The sequence below is a fragment of the Cygnus atratus genome, chromosome 2 (genome assembly GCF_013377495.2).
Source record: "Cygnus atratus isolate AKBS03 ecotype Queensland, Australia chromosome 2, CAtr_DNAZoo_HiC_assembly, whole genome shotgun sequence".
NCBI lineage: Eukaryota > Metazoa > Chordata > Aves > Anseriformes > Anatidae > Cygnus > Cygnus atratus.
Genome location: NC_066363.1, coordinates 139642053 through 139658441, shown reverse-complemented (window position 1 = coordinate 139658441; position 16389 = coordinate 139642053). Strand labels below are relative to the sequence as shown.

The 16389-nt window shown below is 44.9% G+C and overlaps 1 protein-coding gene across 23 annotated transcripts in view; it reads right to left on the bottom strand.

Annotated features, from left to right (window-relative positions):
• RIMS2 (regulating synaptic membrane exocytosis 2) overlaps positions 1–4566 on the bottom strand; it is a 459423-nt gene extending 454857 nt beyond the window's left edge. For all 23 annotated transcript variants that reach the window (XM_050709066.1, XM_035546281.2, XM_050709068.1 and 20 more), the window contains exon 1: positions 4397–4566. In XM_050709066.1, the coding sequence (XP_050565023.1) occupies positions 4397–4566 (170 nt within the window). The remainder of the gene's footprint in view (positions 1–4396) is intronic.
• Positions 4567–16389: the final 11823 nt, after the last annotated feature.

Sequence of the window (16389 nt, the reverse complement as noted above, 5' to 3'; positions counted from 1 at the left end):
CGAGTATTACCTACAGTATAACATGTCTAACCATGTGGCAGGAGAGAGGAATAACCAATAATGGTAATTTTGAGAGGCCAAAAAGGCAGCGCAAATTTGTAAAATGAAAGGGGAGAAGAAAATTACGAGAGAGCAGAGAATGAGGTAGTAGGAAGGGAAAAGGGAAGGCAAAAGGGAATGGAAGAGACAAGGGGATTTGTGTTCTTCCTCAACTACACCTGTTCTTACAACTTCCATTACCACTTACCTCACACTGCATAAAGTTATTAAAGTCACCTTGATCATACTTTCTTTTATAAAAAGTAGAAATAAAAGCAAAATAGCAAGCGGTGTAACAATGGCCTATTCTGATCAGCACCCTAAATTCAGACAAAACTCAGTGTGAAGATATCAGAGCATAACTTAAGCAGCTAATGTTGCCTGGAGTCCTAGCTTACTATATAGCCAGGAGCAAATCTTCTTGCATTACCCTAAAGACTTTGAAATTCCCATATACACATCTCTATTGTGGGGGGAAAAAAAAATATTCACCACCTACACCTGTCATCCCTCCAGCCTCAAATCCAAATCCTAAACACACAATCCTTTTAAAGCGGTGTAAATCAGAGCTGATTATTTATAAAGCAGGATAATAATTCATAAAGCAGTATGATAGCCATGTGAGATATTTACTGTGACTTTCAGCCATCAGTCTATTGCTTCCTCTGTCCCAGGCCCGGTGTCCTGCCCCACACCCTGCACACCCACAGCGCCATACAGAGCCTACACAGCCTAGCTTCTTTGCTGTCTCCTTGTCATGGATTTTATTTCAGTCATTTCTTACCGTGGCTGTACAACTGCAGACACGAAGCAACTGAGCACATGCAAGTGCACAGCCACCCGTACCTTCCTAGAGCTGTGGGCCTCCTGGGGGGGGCTCATGGAGAACCACCCTTCTCTATCTAGCCCACCGTGTGCCCATCCGTCCTCTCTCCCTCCATAAAAGTGATGGCAATGCCACTTGATTTTCACTCACATGCACACAAAGAGAGATCTTTTATGGTAAACTTAAGTGATAGCTTGCAAATATATGAAAGGCTGTACAATTTCATAAAGGAATTTCTCTTGGGAAAGCTTGCCTTCTACTGGGCCAAACTGTCCATACCCCTGGGAAGCTGAAATGCCTGTGTTTTCAGAGCTGTGAGCCTGACTTCGCTAGGATAGCATTTCATCTTGCTTTCAGAATAGCTCAAATAGCTTAGAAGAACCTGGAAACTCACAGTACTACAAACAGGTAAGTGCATACGCACACCACACAGGCTGAAACTATGTCTTTACAAATAACGTCAGCATCCTAGCACCTTCTACAAATGTTTCTTTTCCTGTGTGCAACCTCTCAAGTCAGCTTCTTGATATAAAATACAAATGTCAAGTAAAAAAGCACACGACGGATTCCATAAATCAATGCATATAGAGGAAACGTACTATCTAAAACCCCTTAGAAAGCGTACACACACAAAAAAATAGAAGTTGTGAGAGGAAGGATGTGTGTAACATACAGGAAAAGTCATCATCAAACATTGTGTGGTATCCAAGAAATTAAAACACCCACAAGGATAGAAGTTGAAAATATGTAAATATTCCTGTAACAGAAGGACTTACGCCCAGTGTACTTTCTTCTGAGTGAACTCATTTTCTCCGAGTGCCATGCATTATGCATATTGAACACTACGCAAAACATATGTACGGTAACCTTGTCAAGAAAGGCACCTTCCTGGCACAGGACATTCAAGATGCACTCCCAGGGTCCCCAAAAATCCAAAGGAGAGACAGTCAAAGCAGCAGAGTTTGCTGCCTGTCTTCCTTTAAGAGCGGAAGCTCCACCACAGGAACACAGAGCATAACTGCAGCTAGGCATATTTCACAGAGCAAACCAGGCCAAAGGAAAGAGCAAATCTGGAAAGCTTCAGTTTTACACGCCATCATGTTCCAGCAAATCCTGGCAGGAATTCATGCTGACCTGATCACTATTAGTTGCTACAGATTACAACTCAATACCATCTGCATTTCCTTTCCCCAAAAAGAGTAAAACAAGCAGAAGGAAAAGAAGTTATGTATCTATTTTAAATCCACACATATTTACCCCAGGGAGTGAAAGAAAAAAAAAAAATAGTCCACATTACAGATGTGAGTCACACTACTTAATGCACTTTTGGAAGATGCTCAAATACCACAGTGATGGGCACAGCATAAGAATTTGAAAAGCACAAAATAGAAATAGAATGCAGAAAGGAAGCAGAGCCCAGGGACTAGCCATTCATACTGACACTCAATCACCATAAATTATCTAAAATTTAGAGGAAATCCATGCTTGTCCCTCTCTACAATATTTGAACAGTTCTTGTGCTAATATCTCTAAGTGTCAACTCTTGTTTCCAGCATCTTTTTTTATCCTCCCATATTCCTCCATGGAATGAAATGACACAATTTTATTGCTTAGTCAGACAAAAATACCTTCCACTTCAAAAGGAGCTTGCCTTCGAGGAGAATTACACTTGAACAAAGACTGCAGGATTTAGCTCTATATTTATCTATATGCAATAACAGCAGTTCATTCATATAAATGCAGGGTTTTTTTCCTTTCTTCTTCTTTCTCTTCTCTTGACAGAAGGAAAACTTCTGTCAAGAGAATTAAGCTCAGTAATACCTACCTAAAAATGCAGAACACGCTCTTGTGTGACTGGTGAGGGGTTATGCTTAATAAAGCTGTTTGTATTTTCAGAATAAAGATGTATCTGACGGTTCAAGGAGCCACTTTGCTTTAAGAAAAATTAAACCGGTGAGGTATTCATCTGACACCAGATCTCAGTATCTTATAAAGCATTGTGGGCCATCTATCCAAACCCCACTGACACCAGCATTTTCATTAGAGAGCCTGTATCAGGCTAGCTTTTGTGTATAAACTCCGTGCCATCCCATTTCCCTCGCTGCTCTCCCAGAACTCAAGAGGAAACTTCAGCGAGGCACCACGAGAGCCTAACCCTCATGAGAAGTTTTTAGTTTATCTTCAGATTGTGATGAAGACCTCTCTTTTGTCCCGAGCTCCTGCAGATTACAAATGAAAACCGTTCTGTTTCACTGAAGCCAATTTTAACTCGTCACAAAATGACAAGGGTTTGGTTTTCATTTGTAAGCTTGACAACCCAAACTGATCCTGGAATCGCATGGAGATCGCAAAAGTTGCCAGGAGCTTTCTTAAAAACTGTAATGCTAGCATTATGTGCTTAAATTGCAACTTGAGTAGTTTTCCTTTTCCTTTGGTAATGATTGTTTACGAGACGAGAGATTTTAGACAAACGTGCGTTTGTTTTTACAACACGCCATTTAGAAATGTAAAAGAATTTAGGTTGCTTTAAAATAAAAGCGTCCCAACAGCAAGCAAAGCGAAGAGCACAGACTGAGAGCTGTTTAGGGCACTTGATTCTCAGTGCTCACACTACGCCGACATCCTTCAAACCGTTCACCACACATCTTCGCAAACCGCCCCGAGAGCTTCAGGAGACCACCTCACGGCCCGGCAGCCGCCAGACAAACGGCAACTGGAAGTTTTCGTTACGGTGACGCCAGTGACAACGCAGCCAGGCTCGGAAAGGGGCTCCCAAAGCCTCACGGAGCCCGGGGGGCGGCTTCCCGGGACCGATTTCTGGGGTCCGCCTGCCTCACCGGGCTGCGCCTGGCTTGGCGCTGTGAGGGGAGCGGCGCTGAGGGAGGGGCGCGGCGCCGAGGGGGGAGGCGCTGAGGGAGGGGAGCGGCGCCGGCGGCCCCGGGCCAGGCAGCCCCGCTCCCGGGGCGGCTCCCACCCGCAGCCGGGCGGCGGCTGAGGCTCGGCGGACAGCTCCCGGTGCTGAAGGCCGGTGCCGGTGGCCGTGCCCCGTGCTCCCTCCTGCGAGGCGCAGTGGGGCGGGGGCGGGCGGCAGGCGCGCTGCCGGAGGAAGATGGCGGCGGTGCAAACCCACCCGGGGAGGCGGCCGGAGCGCAGGCCCCGGCGGCCCCGGGCAGGGCCGCCGCTGACCGCCCGCCGGGCCCCCGGGACGGAGCTCGCCGCCGCCGATCCGCCCCCCTCCGGCGGCGCCAACCGCCGCCTCGACCCACCTCCCTCCTGCTCCCCCCTTCCCTCCCGCCGCCGCACGCCAGGCGAGGACGGCACCTGTGCGGCCATGTTGGGCGCCGTGCCCCCGCCGGGGCCGGCGGTAGAGCGGAGCCGCCGGTAGAGCGGAGCCGCCGAGCGCCGCCGGCCGGCCCCGTCCCCACCCCACGCCCGCCCGGCTCCGAGAGGCGCCCCCCGGCCGCCCCCCCCCCGCCGCCCCCGGGGCCGGGCCCCGCGGGGCGAGGAAGGGTTGGGTGCGCCCGCCCTTACTTGAGCACGGATTGCTCCTTCTCCTCTTCCTTCTTCTGGCGGTCCATGACGGCCAGGATGATCTTCCTCTCTTCCTCCGTGAGGTGGCTGAGGTCGGGCATCTCGGGCTGAGGCGCCGGCAGCGGCTGAGGAGGCGCAGGGCCGCCCCGGGGCCCGGCGGGAGCCGACATGTTTGGGGGGAAGCTACGGGAGGCGCTGCCCTGGCTCCAGCGGGAGCGGCCGGCGCCGGGAGCAGCACATACAAATCAATACCCCGGCGGCGGCGGCAGCCGGCAGCACAGCGACGGCCCCGCCGGCGAGGGGCGGGGTGCCCGGGAGCCCCGACCTCGCACCCACCCGCCGCCGGCTCCCCGGGGCGGGAGGGGATCGAGGCGGGGGGGGCGGCGAGCAGGGGAAGGAGAGAGGGCAAGGCTGAGCCCGGCGAGCCGGAGCGCTGCGGGCCGGCTGCGAGCGGGCTTATCCCGAGCACCGAGCGGGGAGACGGGGCTCGGAGGCCGCCGCCGCCGGGGGGGCTCGGGGTGAGCGCGGAGCCCCGGCGCCCCGGGGAGCGCAGCGGGGGAAGCCCCTGCGGGCGAGCGCCGGTCCCGGCCGCCGGCCGCGGCTCATAATTCCTCGCCTGCCGCCGCCGTTCCCCGGCCGAGCCCCGCCGCCGCTTCTTCGTGCCGCCGCTGCCGCCGGGATGGAGGCCGCCTAACCCATCGCATGGCGGAGGAGCCGGAGTCACGGGAGGGGGCCCCGCATCGCCCCGCCGCTGCCACCGCCTCCGCCGCCGCCGCCACCTGAGCAGCGCCGGGCCCGGCTGCCGCCCCTAGCGGCGCTGGGCGGCGAGGGGCCAGGAGGGAGCGGCCATTCGTTATTTATTTATTTAATTAATTTGTAAGGGTGGTGGTGGGGAGGTGGAATTTAAAAAAAAAAAAAAAACAACACAAAGGAGGAGCCAACGCGAGCCGGGGGGACCGAGACGAGGGGAGAGGGCGGGCGGGGTCGGGGCTGACGGGGTTCGGGGCCCGGCGGGGCACGGGAAGGGCTGGGGTGAGGAGAGCCCGGGCAGGGGGAAGCCGGGGAGGCTGCAGGAGGGACGGGACGGGACGGGACGGGCTGGGCCGGGAAGAGCCGGGAAGAGCCGCCCGCCACAGGTGGGGCCGGGCCGGGCAGCCGCGGCCTGCCCCTGTCTCAGCCCCGTCCCCTCAGAGGCCTGTGGGTGCCGTGGGGTTTGCCCCAGCGCCTGTCTGAGGGAGCCGGGAGAGCAGGGGTGCGGTGCTGAAGGGATAAGGGAGCCTTCCTCCCGCCCTGGAAACCAGAATAGACCTCCTGAGACGCCTCTACTGCCTGTGAACCCCCCACCTAAGCAGCCAATTTGATGACAAGGAGTGATTTCTGGAAAAGGGATTTGTGGAAATGCACTGCCAAAAATGCCATCCAGCCCCAATAAATGGGAAATAACCTATCCAGGAACACTGAAGAATCCACATCTCTGTCTTGTCAATCTATTTACAACCAGTAGAGATCTACCTGCCATTGTCACATAAGACATAACTCCAATTTTACATTAACTGCAGCATATACAACAGTATATGAATATGTAGCAGTAATAAAGTGGTTTTATAAGCTTTAGTTTGGACAGTTTGAAATCTCCAACATAAATTGTACGTTTCTGGAGCTGGTGCTCTTTCTAATGAGCCGTCAACTTACAACCAGGTGCAAAGACCTGGAAAACAATACTGAAAGTATCGTGGTCCTCATTAGCTGTGTTTCCACAAAGAATAAATTCCAGGATACGGTTTCAGTAACTAAACAGTTCTGCCTCCAATGTTGTACTAAAGATATTGTCTCTTTGGGAAAACAAGTTCTGGAGGAACAGATCACCAAAAGAATGTGACAGGTTGGCTTTAGTAAAACAAATCTCAAAAGTAATCCATCCCTCTTATCATGCACACATATTCATCAAATTTTAATTTTGTCCAAGAAATTCATTGGCATCTTTAGCTAAAAGGAGCCTGTTCCATTTCTTGATGTAGCCTCTCGTTATGTGTAATAGACTGTTAATCTACGCAAACCCTTGCACAGAAAATGAGCATGCTGTATTTAAAAAGATACCCTTACAAAATAAACTGTCTGATTTTCATCAAGTCCTCAAAGCATTCTGCTCTTCCAGTCAACATCACCTTCACCTTTCCGACTGGATTCCAGCCAGCTGGCTTTCACCCAGTTCCTTGTTTCTTCCAGGCACTAGATAAATCTGGCATCTAAGTCAAAAAGAGGAGGAAATGTAGAAGCGTGTGTCATCAGATTACCAAAGATAGTACAGTCCTTATCAATCTATAAATGTTGAATGGCAGAATTAACTGGACTGATCGCTTCGGGAAACTACATTTTATCCCGAGGAAGTGAGGAAAGAGAGAAATCACTCAATCACTTCTAAGAATAATTAAAAAGAAGTACGGGGACGGCTTCAAAGCAGCCTCTCCGCCCTGCCAGGTTACACAGTTATTTCACAAATATTTTATGTGGTGTCCCAGCCATAAACACCAAGAGTGTTGTGATCTTAGGTGTTGTTGCAAGACAGTGCTACTGTTCTTTGTGCATGGCTTCATCCACCTGAATTTCTTTCCGATGGGTAGTTACCTCTGAGCTTCCTGGATTTATAGTCCCTGCTTCTGAAATCATTTCAACATGCCTCTGATTTTCCATCCACAAATTACAAATACTTCCTCTCAACATGACCACAGAATTTCAAGAGCTTTCTTTTCTCTTTGATATTTGCCCTGTTCCCACTAAATCCTATATCACTAAACATGTAACTATAAACAAATCCAGGGACAGGAACTGTAATCCCCATATAATATCTAGTTATTTGCTTTGAAAGGATAGAGCAGATTCAGAGCATCCTGTGACTCACTGAAGAAATGGCTCTGCTTGACCTTTCTGTGCTGCTACCTTCCCTTTTTTTTCCTCATCAGCTCCACCTATCATTCCTCACATTTTCCTGCAATTAAAAAGAAACATTATTTGTTCGTGTTCCCGTCAACTTGCACACAATTGTCTCAAGCTGCTCCTGCTATTTACATTACCCAGATGACATATTGATGAAAATACGCTCAGAGCAAATTTCTCTACCTACTCCAGAGTAATTGTGTCAATAATAATGTACAATCAACCAGCAAGACAAATTATTGTTATGTAGTATGATCGTTTCTGAAACTTATTTTTAAGGAACATTCATTTGTAATCCCCTCAATAGCAAAATGTCTACAGACTCCAGCCTTCACTTTCATGGGTCGTGGCTCCAGGTACCTGCCCTTCTTGTTCATTTCAGCTCTCATTCTGAATACACTGCTATACTCAGAAAAACCAGACTCACATTCCTGTTTTACATTCTTCTGTTGGAATTGTTCTTCTGTTGTATAATCTACAACTGAAAATGCCCTCCTTTCATATATCAAAGGTACTTTCTTCTGGTGGTTTCTATGAGTTATCTACATGTACTGATACCAGCAGGGTTAATAATGCAAGCTTTTTAATACCCTTTTTTTTTTCTGTTTTTTTCCAGTTCTCTCAGACAAGGGGTTCCCAAGGAAACAGCGGTATTTTAACCTGATTTTATCAGGTTAAAGACCACAGAATGTCTTTCACTAAGGGTCTCATTATACTTAATCCCATTTCCTTCCTTATAGCAGCTACAAGAGTAAATGAGTTAGTAGATTCATTGTTCAAGTGTGCTAAGTGTAATTCTTTCCTGAAAAGGTAAAGCTAACATCTGCTTTTTAATGTTTTGTGTAAGGGAGCATTCCAGTGGAACTAACTCTTTCCATTATTTCTGTCCCAAGCTGAAAGATTAATTTGGAAAACATCTTTATGTAGCTGACATGAAAGGGACTTCAAAGCATTCTGTTATGGATCAGGGAATGGAGAGAGTGAAAAACGTTCTTGGTTGAAAACCTCCAGCACTCAGACTCTCGATAGATCAAATCAAACCCAGCAAGAAGTGCATCCTACAGGACTCTTCGTTCTTTTACAAGGCACTCCTCTAATTCCTGCTGAGGAAGGAAAAAACTATACACTGCAACAATTTGCAGTTCCCGGGTTCTGTACAAAGTGCTATCAAACCATCATGGACTGTTTATTGGTGTTGTCTTGGACCTCTCCCAGCTTTCCTCTGTCTAAATTGAGGAAGCTAATACTGTATAATGTTGCCTACATTTTTCATTTGGTTTCTTCCAGGAGGATTTTGCTATATGTAATTTTTTACTGCTCCGGACAATTTGTTCTCTCAGTTGGATACTTCCCCACAAGCAATTTGAACAATGATAGGTATTTTGGATTAGAGGGCTGCGGTCTCACCATGTCCATCATGGTGATTCCTGGGCTTACAGGGGAGTTCCAACCTTACTCCTAAATCAGCTTGGGTGACAAGACATTTTTTGCCTCCTCTCAGTGTACTGAGAAGCTTGTGTCCAGGCTGTATTTGAGAATGCACGTGGCTACAAGGGGGGAGAGGCACTGTCACATAGGTGTTCAGCAAGCACAGGCAGCTGAAAACTGAAGAACGGGTGAGATAGGTTTAATTGTTTTCTGAATGGGATACTTGATTGACAGCATCTCTAGGGCTTGGGGTGTTTTGTCCAGAGCAAACACATACAATTCATAAAATCTTAAATATGATCAATTCTAAGAGCTTTATCATGTCTCATGCCTGTAATTCTGATTAAATGCTTAGTTTGAAATACTGAACTGTGTGACATACCATATGCTGAATTAAAGGTGTAGATGAATGTCTTTACAGGATCTTCAACTTGCTTAATATTTCTGCCTGAATTTGACATTTCAATTTTGCTTGCTGTTCAATTAGTCAGTTGAAGCTCAAACGAGGATTTTTGTTTAGAAAGAAGCTAAAAAATCCTGCATAATGACAAGAATGCAGGCAATCTGAACCCATTCAATTCTTGAACAGTACCACCAGTGCTCCCAAGTAACTGGGCAGTAACGGAATTCCTGTACACTGACAGGCCACGATAGTACTAAGTCAAAGATTTTGTTATCAACAGTATAGCAATTATACATTTAATTTTCAAAAATCATGCTAAACCCATACAAAAATTTATTTCATTGGTCACTCGTGGGCCCTTCATTGGTATTAAAAATTGTCCCCAGCTTGGGCCCTTTGGCTTTTGCTCAAGTGTTCTGAGTTGCTAGATACTATAAGTGTTTCAAAATCATAGACTCATAGAATCATTAAGGTTGGAAAAGACCTCCAAGATCATCTGGTCCAACCATCCCCCTACCACCAATGTCACCCACTAAACCGTGTCCCTAAGCACCACGTCCAAGCTTTCCTTGAACACCCCCAGGGACGGTGACTCCACCACCTCTCTAGGCAACCCGTCCCAATGCCTGACTGCTCTTTCTGAGAAGAAACGTCTCCTCATTTCCAACCTAAACTTCCCCTGGCAAATCAGCAATGCTGAGCATATAGATGTTAGTCAATACATAAAACACGCACTCACCCTGGCACATCAGGTACTTAGGAGTCTGTCACACATTGCTATAACATATGCATGCAGCATTGCCTTGCCTGTTTGCTGCCTTCTAAACCCTTTTCCCTGACCCCTGCTAAATTTCTAAACCTCAAGCTGCCTCAGAAGAAAGACCAGTATTCTTAAATCCCACGTGACATTTTTTTTGTTCATTTAGTCACAAAATTGTCCTTCAAACTTGTTACAGAGTACCGTGTACCAGATCTCAGGTATATATTCATCCCTATTGTAGTGACAGCTTGAAAGTCCCGAATCTGATACTATGCAAGACAGAAATGAGTGTGGGTTTTTTTTGGTTGGTTGGTTGTTGTTTTGTTTTGTTTTGTTTTTTAATGGAGTCCACCATGCGATTTTGTCTCTAAATTCATTATCCATTATTAAAAGTCATAATAATATCTGGACATATTATTATTACTACAGTAATTCCTAGAAAGTCTAGTCACGTATGAGGACTGTAGTGTCCTAGATATTTATAGAAAAAATAGCACAGACAACAGCCTGCTGCCACCGAAAGCTCAGAGTCAGAGAGCCACAGACAAAATGCAACTGGTGGGTAACTCACATAAACACAGCGGGTTGAAATGAGAAGATAGCAGTCAGATAAAGTTAGCAAGAGTAAATAAATGGAAGATGATTATTTTTTTTCCACAGACATTATCATAAGATGGGGTCAAAGCGGTCCTTGAAGAAAAATAAGGAGAGACGGTTTTGTAGGCTGGAGGGTACTGCTGGAGGAGAACCATTTAAAATTTTCCACAGTATCACAAGGGCAGGAAGTTTAAAGGTGAGGTCTATCTGCTCAACAAAGAAGGGAACATCCATCCATGCAAAATCAGGCCTTTGCTGCGCCCAGGTGTGGGACCCCCAGCACAAGAAGGATGTGGACCTGTTAGAGTGGGTCCAGAGGAGGGCCACAAAAATGCTCAGAGGGCTGGAGCACCTCTCCTACGAAGAAAGGCTGAGAGAGCTGGGGATGTTCAGCCTGGAGAAGAGAAGGCTCCAGGGAGACATTGCAGTCTTCCAATACCTGAAGAGGAGTTATAAGAAAGATGGGGACAGACTTTTTGCAAGGGCATGTAGTGACAGAACAACAGGTAATGGCTTTAAACTGAAGGAGGGCAGATTTATATCAGACATTAGGAAGAAATTCTTCACTCAGAGGGCGGTGAGGCCCTGGCACAGGCTGCCCAGAGAAGCTGTGGATGCCCCATCCCTGGAGGTGCTCAAGGCCAGGCTGGATGGGGCTTTGGGCAGCCTGGTCTGGTGGGAGGTGTCCCTGCCCATGGCAGGGGGGTGGAACTGGGTGGGCTTTAAGGTCCCTTTTAACCCAAACCATTCTAAGACTTTATGATTCTTTACTGAGGTCCTTCATTCATTGCATCCAATGTAGGTTGTGGCCTCTCTGTTGGCAAGAGAGAGAAAACACTGGCTTGACTTTGATCATTTTCCTCAAAACCCAAAGCCAGCTGGGCTTTAGCTGTTTGAATTTTCAACTAAGGTTAATTCTCTCAAACCTGGAATACAGCAGCTTTGATAATGAAAATATGCCTGAAAGGAATGATAATTAAAGCTTAGCATATGGTATTTTCTATCTGGAAATCTACGTATCTAGGATTCACATCTGCCAAATGACCAGAAAATTAATCATGAAGTTCAATTAATTCAAATAATAGATAAAGACAGAAGAGGTAACACTACTATACTACTTCTAAAAGCATAAGGGTATAAGACTTTTATTATTATTATTGTTCAAACAGTCTTTCATTACAATTGTAACTACAGTACCTAAAGTAAGGAGCCAGTATTCTGTGAAAGTCCCCTGTGTATTCCAGAGACTGGAACGACAAAAGCTAATGTCTAATTGGACAACGATTTATTTTTTGTGTTTTGAGATCATACTTATTTGACTCTTTCAAATACTGTTTTTCCCAAAAAAAACTCCCCTTGATACTAGTTGACATACCTCAGATAAAATCAAACCGTGCAGCATGAAAAGTTTATGAAGAACAGTATTAATCAACATTAATCAACTCTGTCATTTTAGTAGGCTAAGGGAAAAATTGCATTAGGCCAAATTAGAGTCAGCAAATGCATGGTAACACTACCGTGCCTGCTTTGTGGTCTGCTCTCCAGAACAGGATTCTGCCACACTTAAAAGCACTAGTATGATTAAAACAAGATTCATTCGCTAGCTACATTCATATAATTACATTCATAATAATTTCCTAATAAATAGGAAATCAAAACACTCTGAAAAGGGATTTATGTGCACAAAAGCTTGTCTATTTTTACTAGCAACATTAGTCTAAGAAAATATATACCCATTATTACTAATACCTTCCTCAGTATACAGTCTCATACAAGTTAACATGAAAAACATGTTTTTGGTTTGCTGGCAGACAGCAAAGATAGTTAAAACATTAATAAACTTTCACTTTATATTTTACTTCTATTTCCAGCTTTTCCTGATGAGAGTGAGGTGGAAGAAGCAGTGGCTTGGAAACGTCTGTTTTCACAGAGGGCAGAGAAAAAAAAACAAGCATTGTGTATGAAGAATTGTCTTGAGAAGGAAGGGATGGAGGAGAAGAGGTAATAAAAAAATGAGCAAATTTCTAGTATTTCATCTTGCATTTCAAAGAGTCATACCAAAGTAAAAGGTAGTGAATTTCCTTCTTCAAACGTAAAGGGACATACCAGGAATGCGTACAAGGAATGAGACAGTACTTTAGACTATCAGCTGTTAAAGCCTAGCCTGCCTCTTTTAAAAGGGACTATAGCTACTATAAAATTAGTAGGTGATACTTTCAAAAGCAGGATTTGTATGACTTGGAAAGGAAAAGAACAGAAACAATAACTACCCCAACACCTAGAAATCACACAACACTCAGTTAAAACTGCTCTGTAGCCTGTATTTCATTGAACAACATGCTACAATTTAGGCTAATGCTATAGACTTGGTGTATTGATAAGCTAAAACAGGAGACACTGCACAGAAAGACTTCCCAGCCTCGTCTCTACTTCTGCATGGGGAGGGATCCGCAGCAAATTTCTGTGCTCTCCCACAGAGCAAAATGAGCAGGCATTCTAGCATCAGCCATACTAGCAGACTGAATTTGTTCTACACATGAATTTAGGGAGGCAATAAACCTGTTGCATTTGTAAAAGCAAGCAGGTATCCAGCTGCCTAGGGGTTCAGATATTTGCAATGGCTTCAGTAATGCAGTCCTGTCCTTACAGTGCTCGTCTCATTACTGTTGTACTTCTCTCAGTACCAGCAGCTAGATAAATAATTTATTATTGTTGTTGTTGTTATTATTATTATTATCCACTAATGTATTGGCAGTAATATCCAAATAAATTCTTCTTCTATTATTTCTCTGGTTATGCATTCTTCCCTGTATTTGTCTTGTGCATGAGCTGTTCTGATGATTAGCTACCTTTCTGTGAGTGCATTCTCCCATGCCAGCTACTTCAAAGGATGGCAATAAAGAAACCATCAATAAAAATTGTTGGCATTTTGTTGGTGATACTAAAGATTTCATAGGTATTCACCCCTCATACACCACCATTGTCAAAAGCATTAATGGCCATCAGAAGTTCAAAAACTATAAAGCCTGTATGTAAACCTGTATGTAAACCTCAGTGTAAAAGTATAGAAAAATGAAATAAGACACTAGAAAAAATGGGGAAATAAGGCATTGCTATGTATTTAAAAATCACTGTGCCCCAAGAGGAGCACAGGACAAGACACCATTTGACAAATTGGTTTCAAAAGCTGGTTCCTCTTCTTGTCATCTAATTTTAATGAAAGAGGCAACGGCCTTCTCCAATAAAATAATGATGATAATTACTATTTCAATAATAATACACCATAATAATAAAATAATGATTCACACCAGGGACACAGTGGTTTTCCCTCCTCTCTTTTACTAACTGTACAGACCACAGATCCATTCGCCATGTTGCAAACTTTACCAATGATGCTTTTGGTGAACCTGCCCAGCAAAATGGATATTGACCAAGGGATGAGGTATTAGATCTGGCTTCAAAGACAACCAATTCAATACAAAATTTAGGGCATCGTCTGCAGCAGAGCATAGAGCAATCTCTTTTCAAAATGGGCTGCCAGATTTTGCCAATCTGGCTGTTACTCAAAGCACTTCCCTCGGCCAACACCTCAACATTTCTCTTAGAGAAGAAAATGTTAATTTCTTTATCTCCATCAGCAGATGCAGCATAAGATATAAAAACTGAAGTGCTGCATCTGACCGGTAGTAGCAGCTAACTGCAGGACAGCCGAGGGTAACACTTGCCCTGAGGGCAAGGAGGACATGTTGGACACATGGCTTCTTGCCTCTCTCAGGAGGAACTATTTCTCATTTCTGGTTCGAAAGTTGCCTCCTGCGACTTTATCCACCCCATGTTGCTTCTTAGGCTTTCATATATTCATCTGCTGTGTCCCTGAAGACTGTACTGCCACGATTTAGCATCTAGCAACTATTTAACTCCATTGCTTTATGGCATGTTTTTTTTCCTTTATTCGTGCACACAATGAGAAACATACACAAAGATGTCTCAGCTTTACTTAACATTCTCATAAAGTAGCTTCAAGAAGAAGGGGTTAACCTGTTTGTTACTTGACTAAACCACTTCATATGGAGAAATGCATTGCCCCTTTATATGATGATGCCTACGTGCGTTTATCAATGATTTGCTGCATTTAGATCTTCATCCTCAGAGTATCATAAAATATCCTGGTTTTATCAACTTTTCTTTCCTGTTTTGTCCATTTAATTTGTAGTGATTGCCTCTTGTACTTCTCCAGTTTTGGCACAATTAATTCCACATTATTTTTGAAATAGAAAAAAAAATCAACGTTATATATATATATATTTCCCAAATGGTGACATTACATGAAGTAAAAACTACATGACAACGGAGTAGGGTGCAACAGGGCTAATCATTGGAGAAAGCAAGATCTGGGGTGATAGGAAGCTACATTTGCATGACTCAAGAAGGAATAGAAATTTCTACAGGGCATAGATTCATGAGTCAGAACCACATATAGAAAATATGCAACAGACAAATTTTGATTTATAAAGATATAATTCTATTGAGAGTTTCTGTTAACTGGACCATAAACTATCTGAACATCACTCCTGTGGTTTATAACATCACTGAAACCTCTTGTTGTAGTCCATTATGCATCTTTATACTCCCCCATATTCTCTCGTTCTCTCTCTCTCTCACACACACACAAATGTAGGAATCTGCAGGACCTGGAGGATTAACTAAATAATGAAAGGAACAAATTTATCAGATTTCTATTCACATAGCATTTAGAAGCATTTTACTTCAAAATGTTACAAGCAGAAAGAAAGCATTTAAAAAAATGTTGAAAAAACAGGTCACCAGACAACACATAACAGTTGTGGTATTTTTGATGTAAATGAAATTAGCTGATGGCTGAGAATAGGATTTTCAAAATCCTCTAAGCACCAGCTACAAACAAACACAGGAAAAGCTAATTTAACCTGCTTAATTCTGAGTATGCTAAAATATAAATTGCCAGCATTATGCTGAGTATACACACACCCACCACACTCCCAGAGTCAAAAACATATTTTTCCCCATTTCTGGGACTAGTACCTTGCTGTGTTAGGGTTGCTTAGGAGACCCTGATCCAGAGTTATGCCAGCAGGATTATGTAAGCTCCCGACAGGTCTACCACGGCCGGGTACATCCACGGTAGAGGCCAGACAGAAATTCCTCTCCCAGTTCTTCACGCGTGGGAGCTGGAGGCAAGGCTGACCACCTCCCTCTTCAAAAATATTACTGGCTAAGTCTTCACTTTGTCTCCATGACAATTTCCATCTCAATTCCTTGGATGAGTAGATAGTCCCAAATGAACCTGTGCAACAAGCGCCAGTCCAATCCTGCAAGGAGCCGGACCCGTGAAGTAGCTGCTGCTCCAGAGTCACTCCTGTACAAGCTCCTGGCATGTACACACGATGCTGCAAGCTGGAAAAATCAGCTCAAGTTATGAGGGAGATGGAAAATTACAGTATTGATATTCTCAGCGTGAGTGGGTACAGATGGTCAGGAACAGATTGTATCAAATTGAAGAACAATAATAAAATCATGAACTACTCAGGTTCCCCAGCTGGAGGGAAAGAGAGAGTTGCCCCAACTGTGAGTGACACCACGCAAAGAGCCCAAAAAGATGGGATAAGAGCCGATCAACTGTGACGGCACAGGTGCACAGGTCGGGGTAGTAGGTGAGGATGAAAACCCTCCCAGCACTGCCACATTAGAAAACCATCTTCTAAAACCTCATATAGACCCCCACTAACAGCAGCACACCCCCACTGCCATGGGTGGGTGAAGATGGGAGAGCAGGGACAGCTGGATACAGGCTAAACCCGGAATTTGCTCACACAGCAGCACCGATGAAGAGCT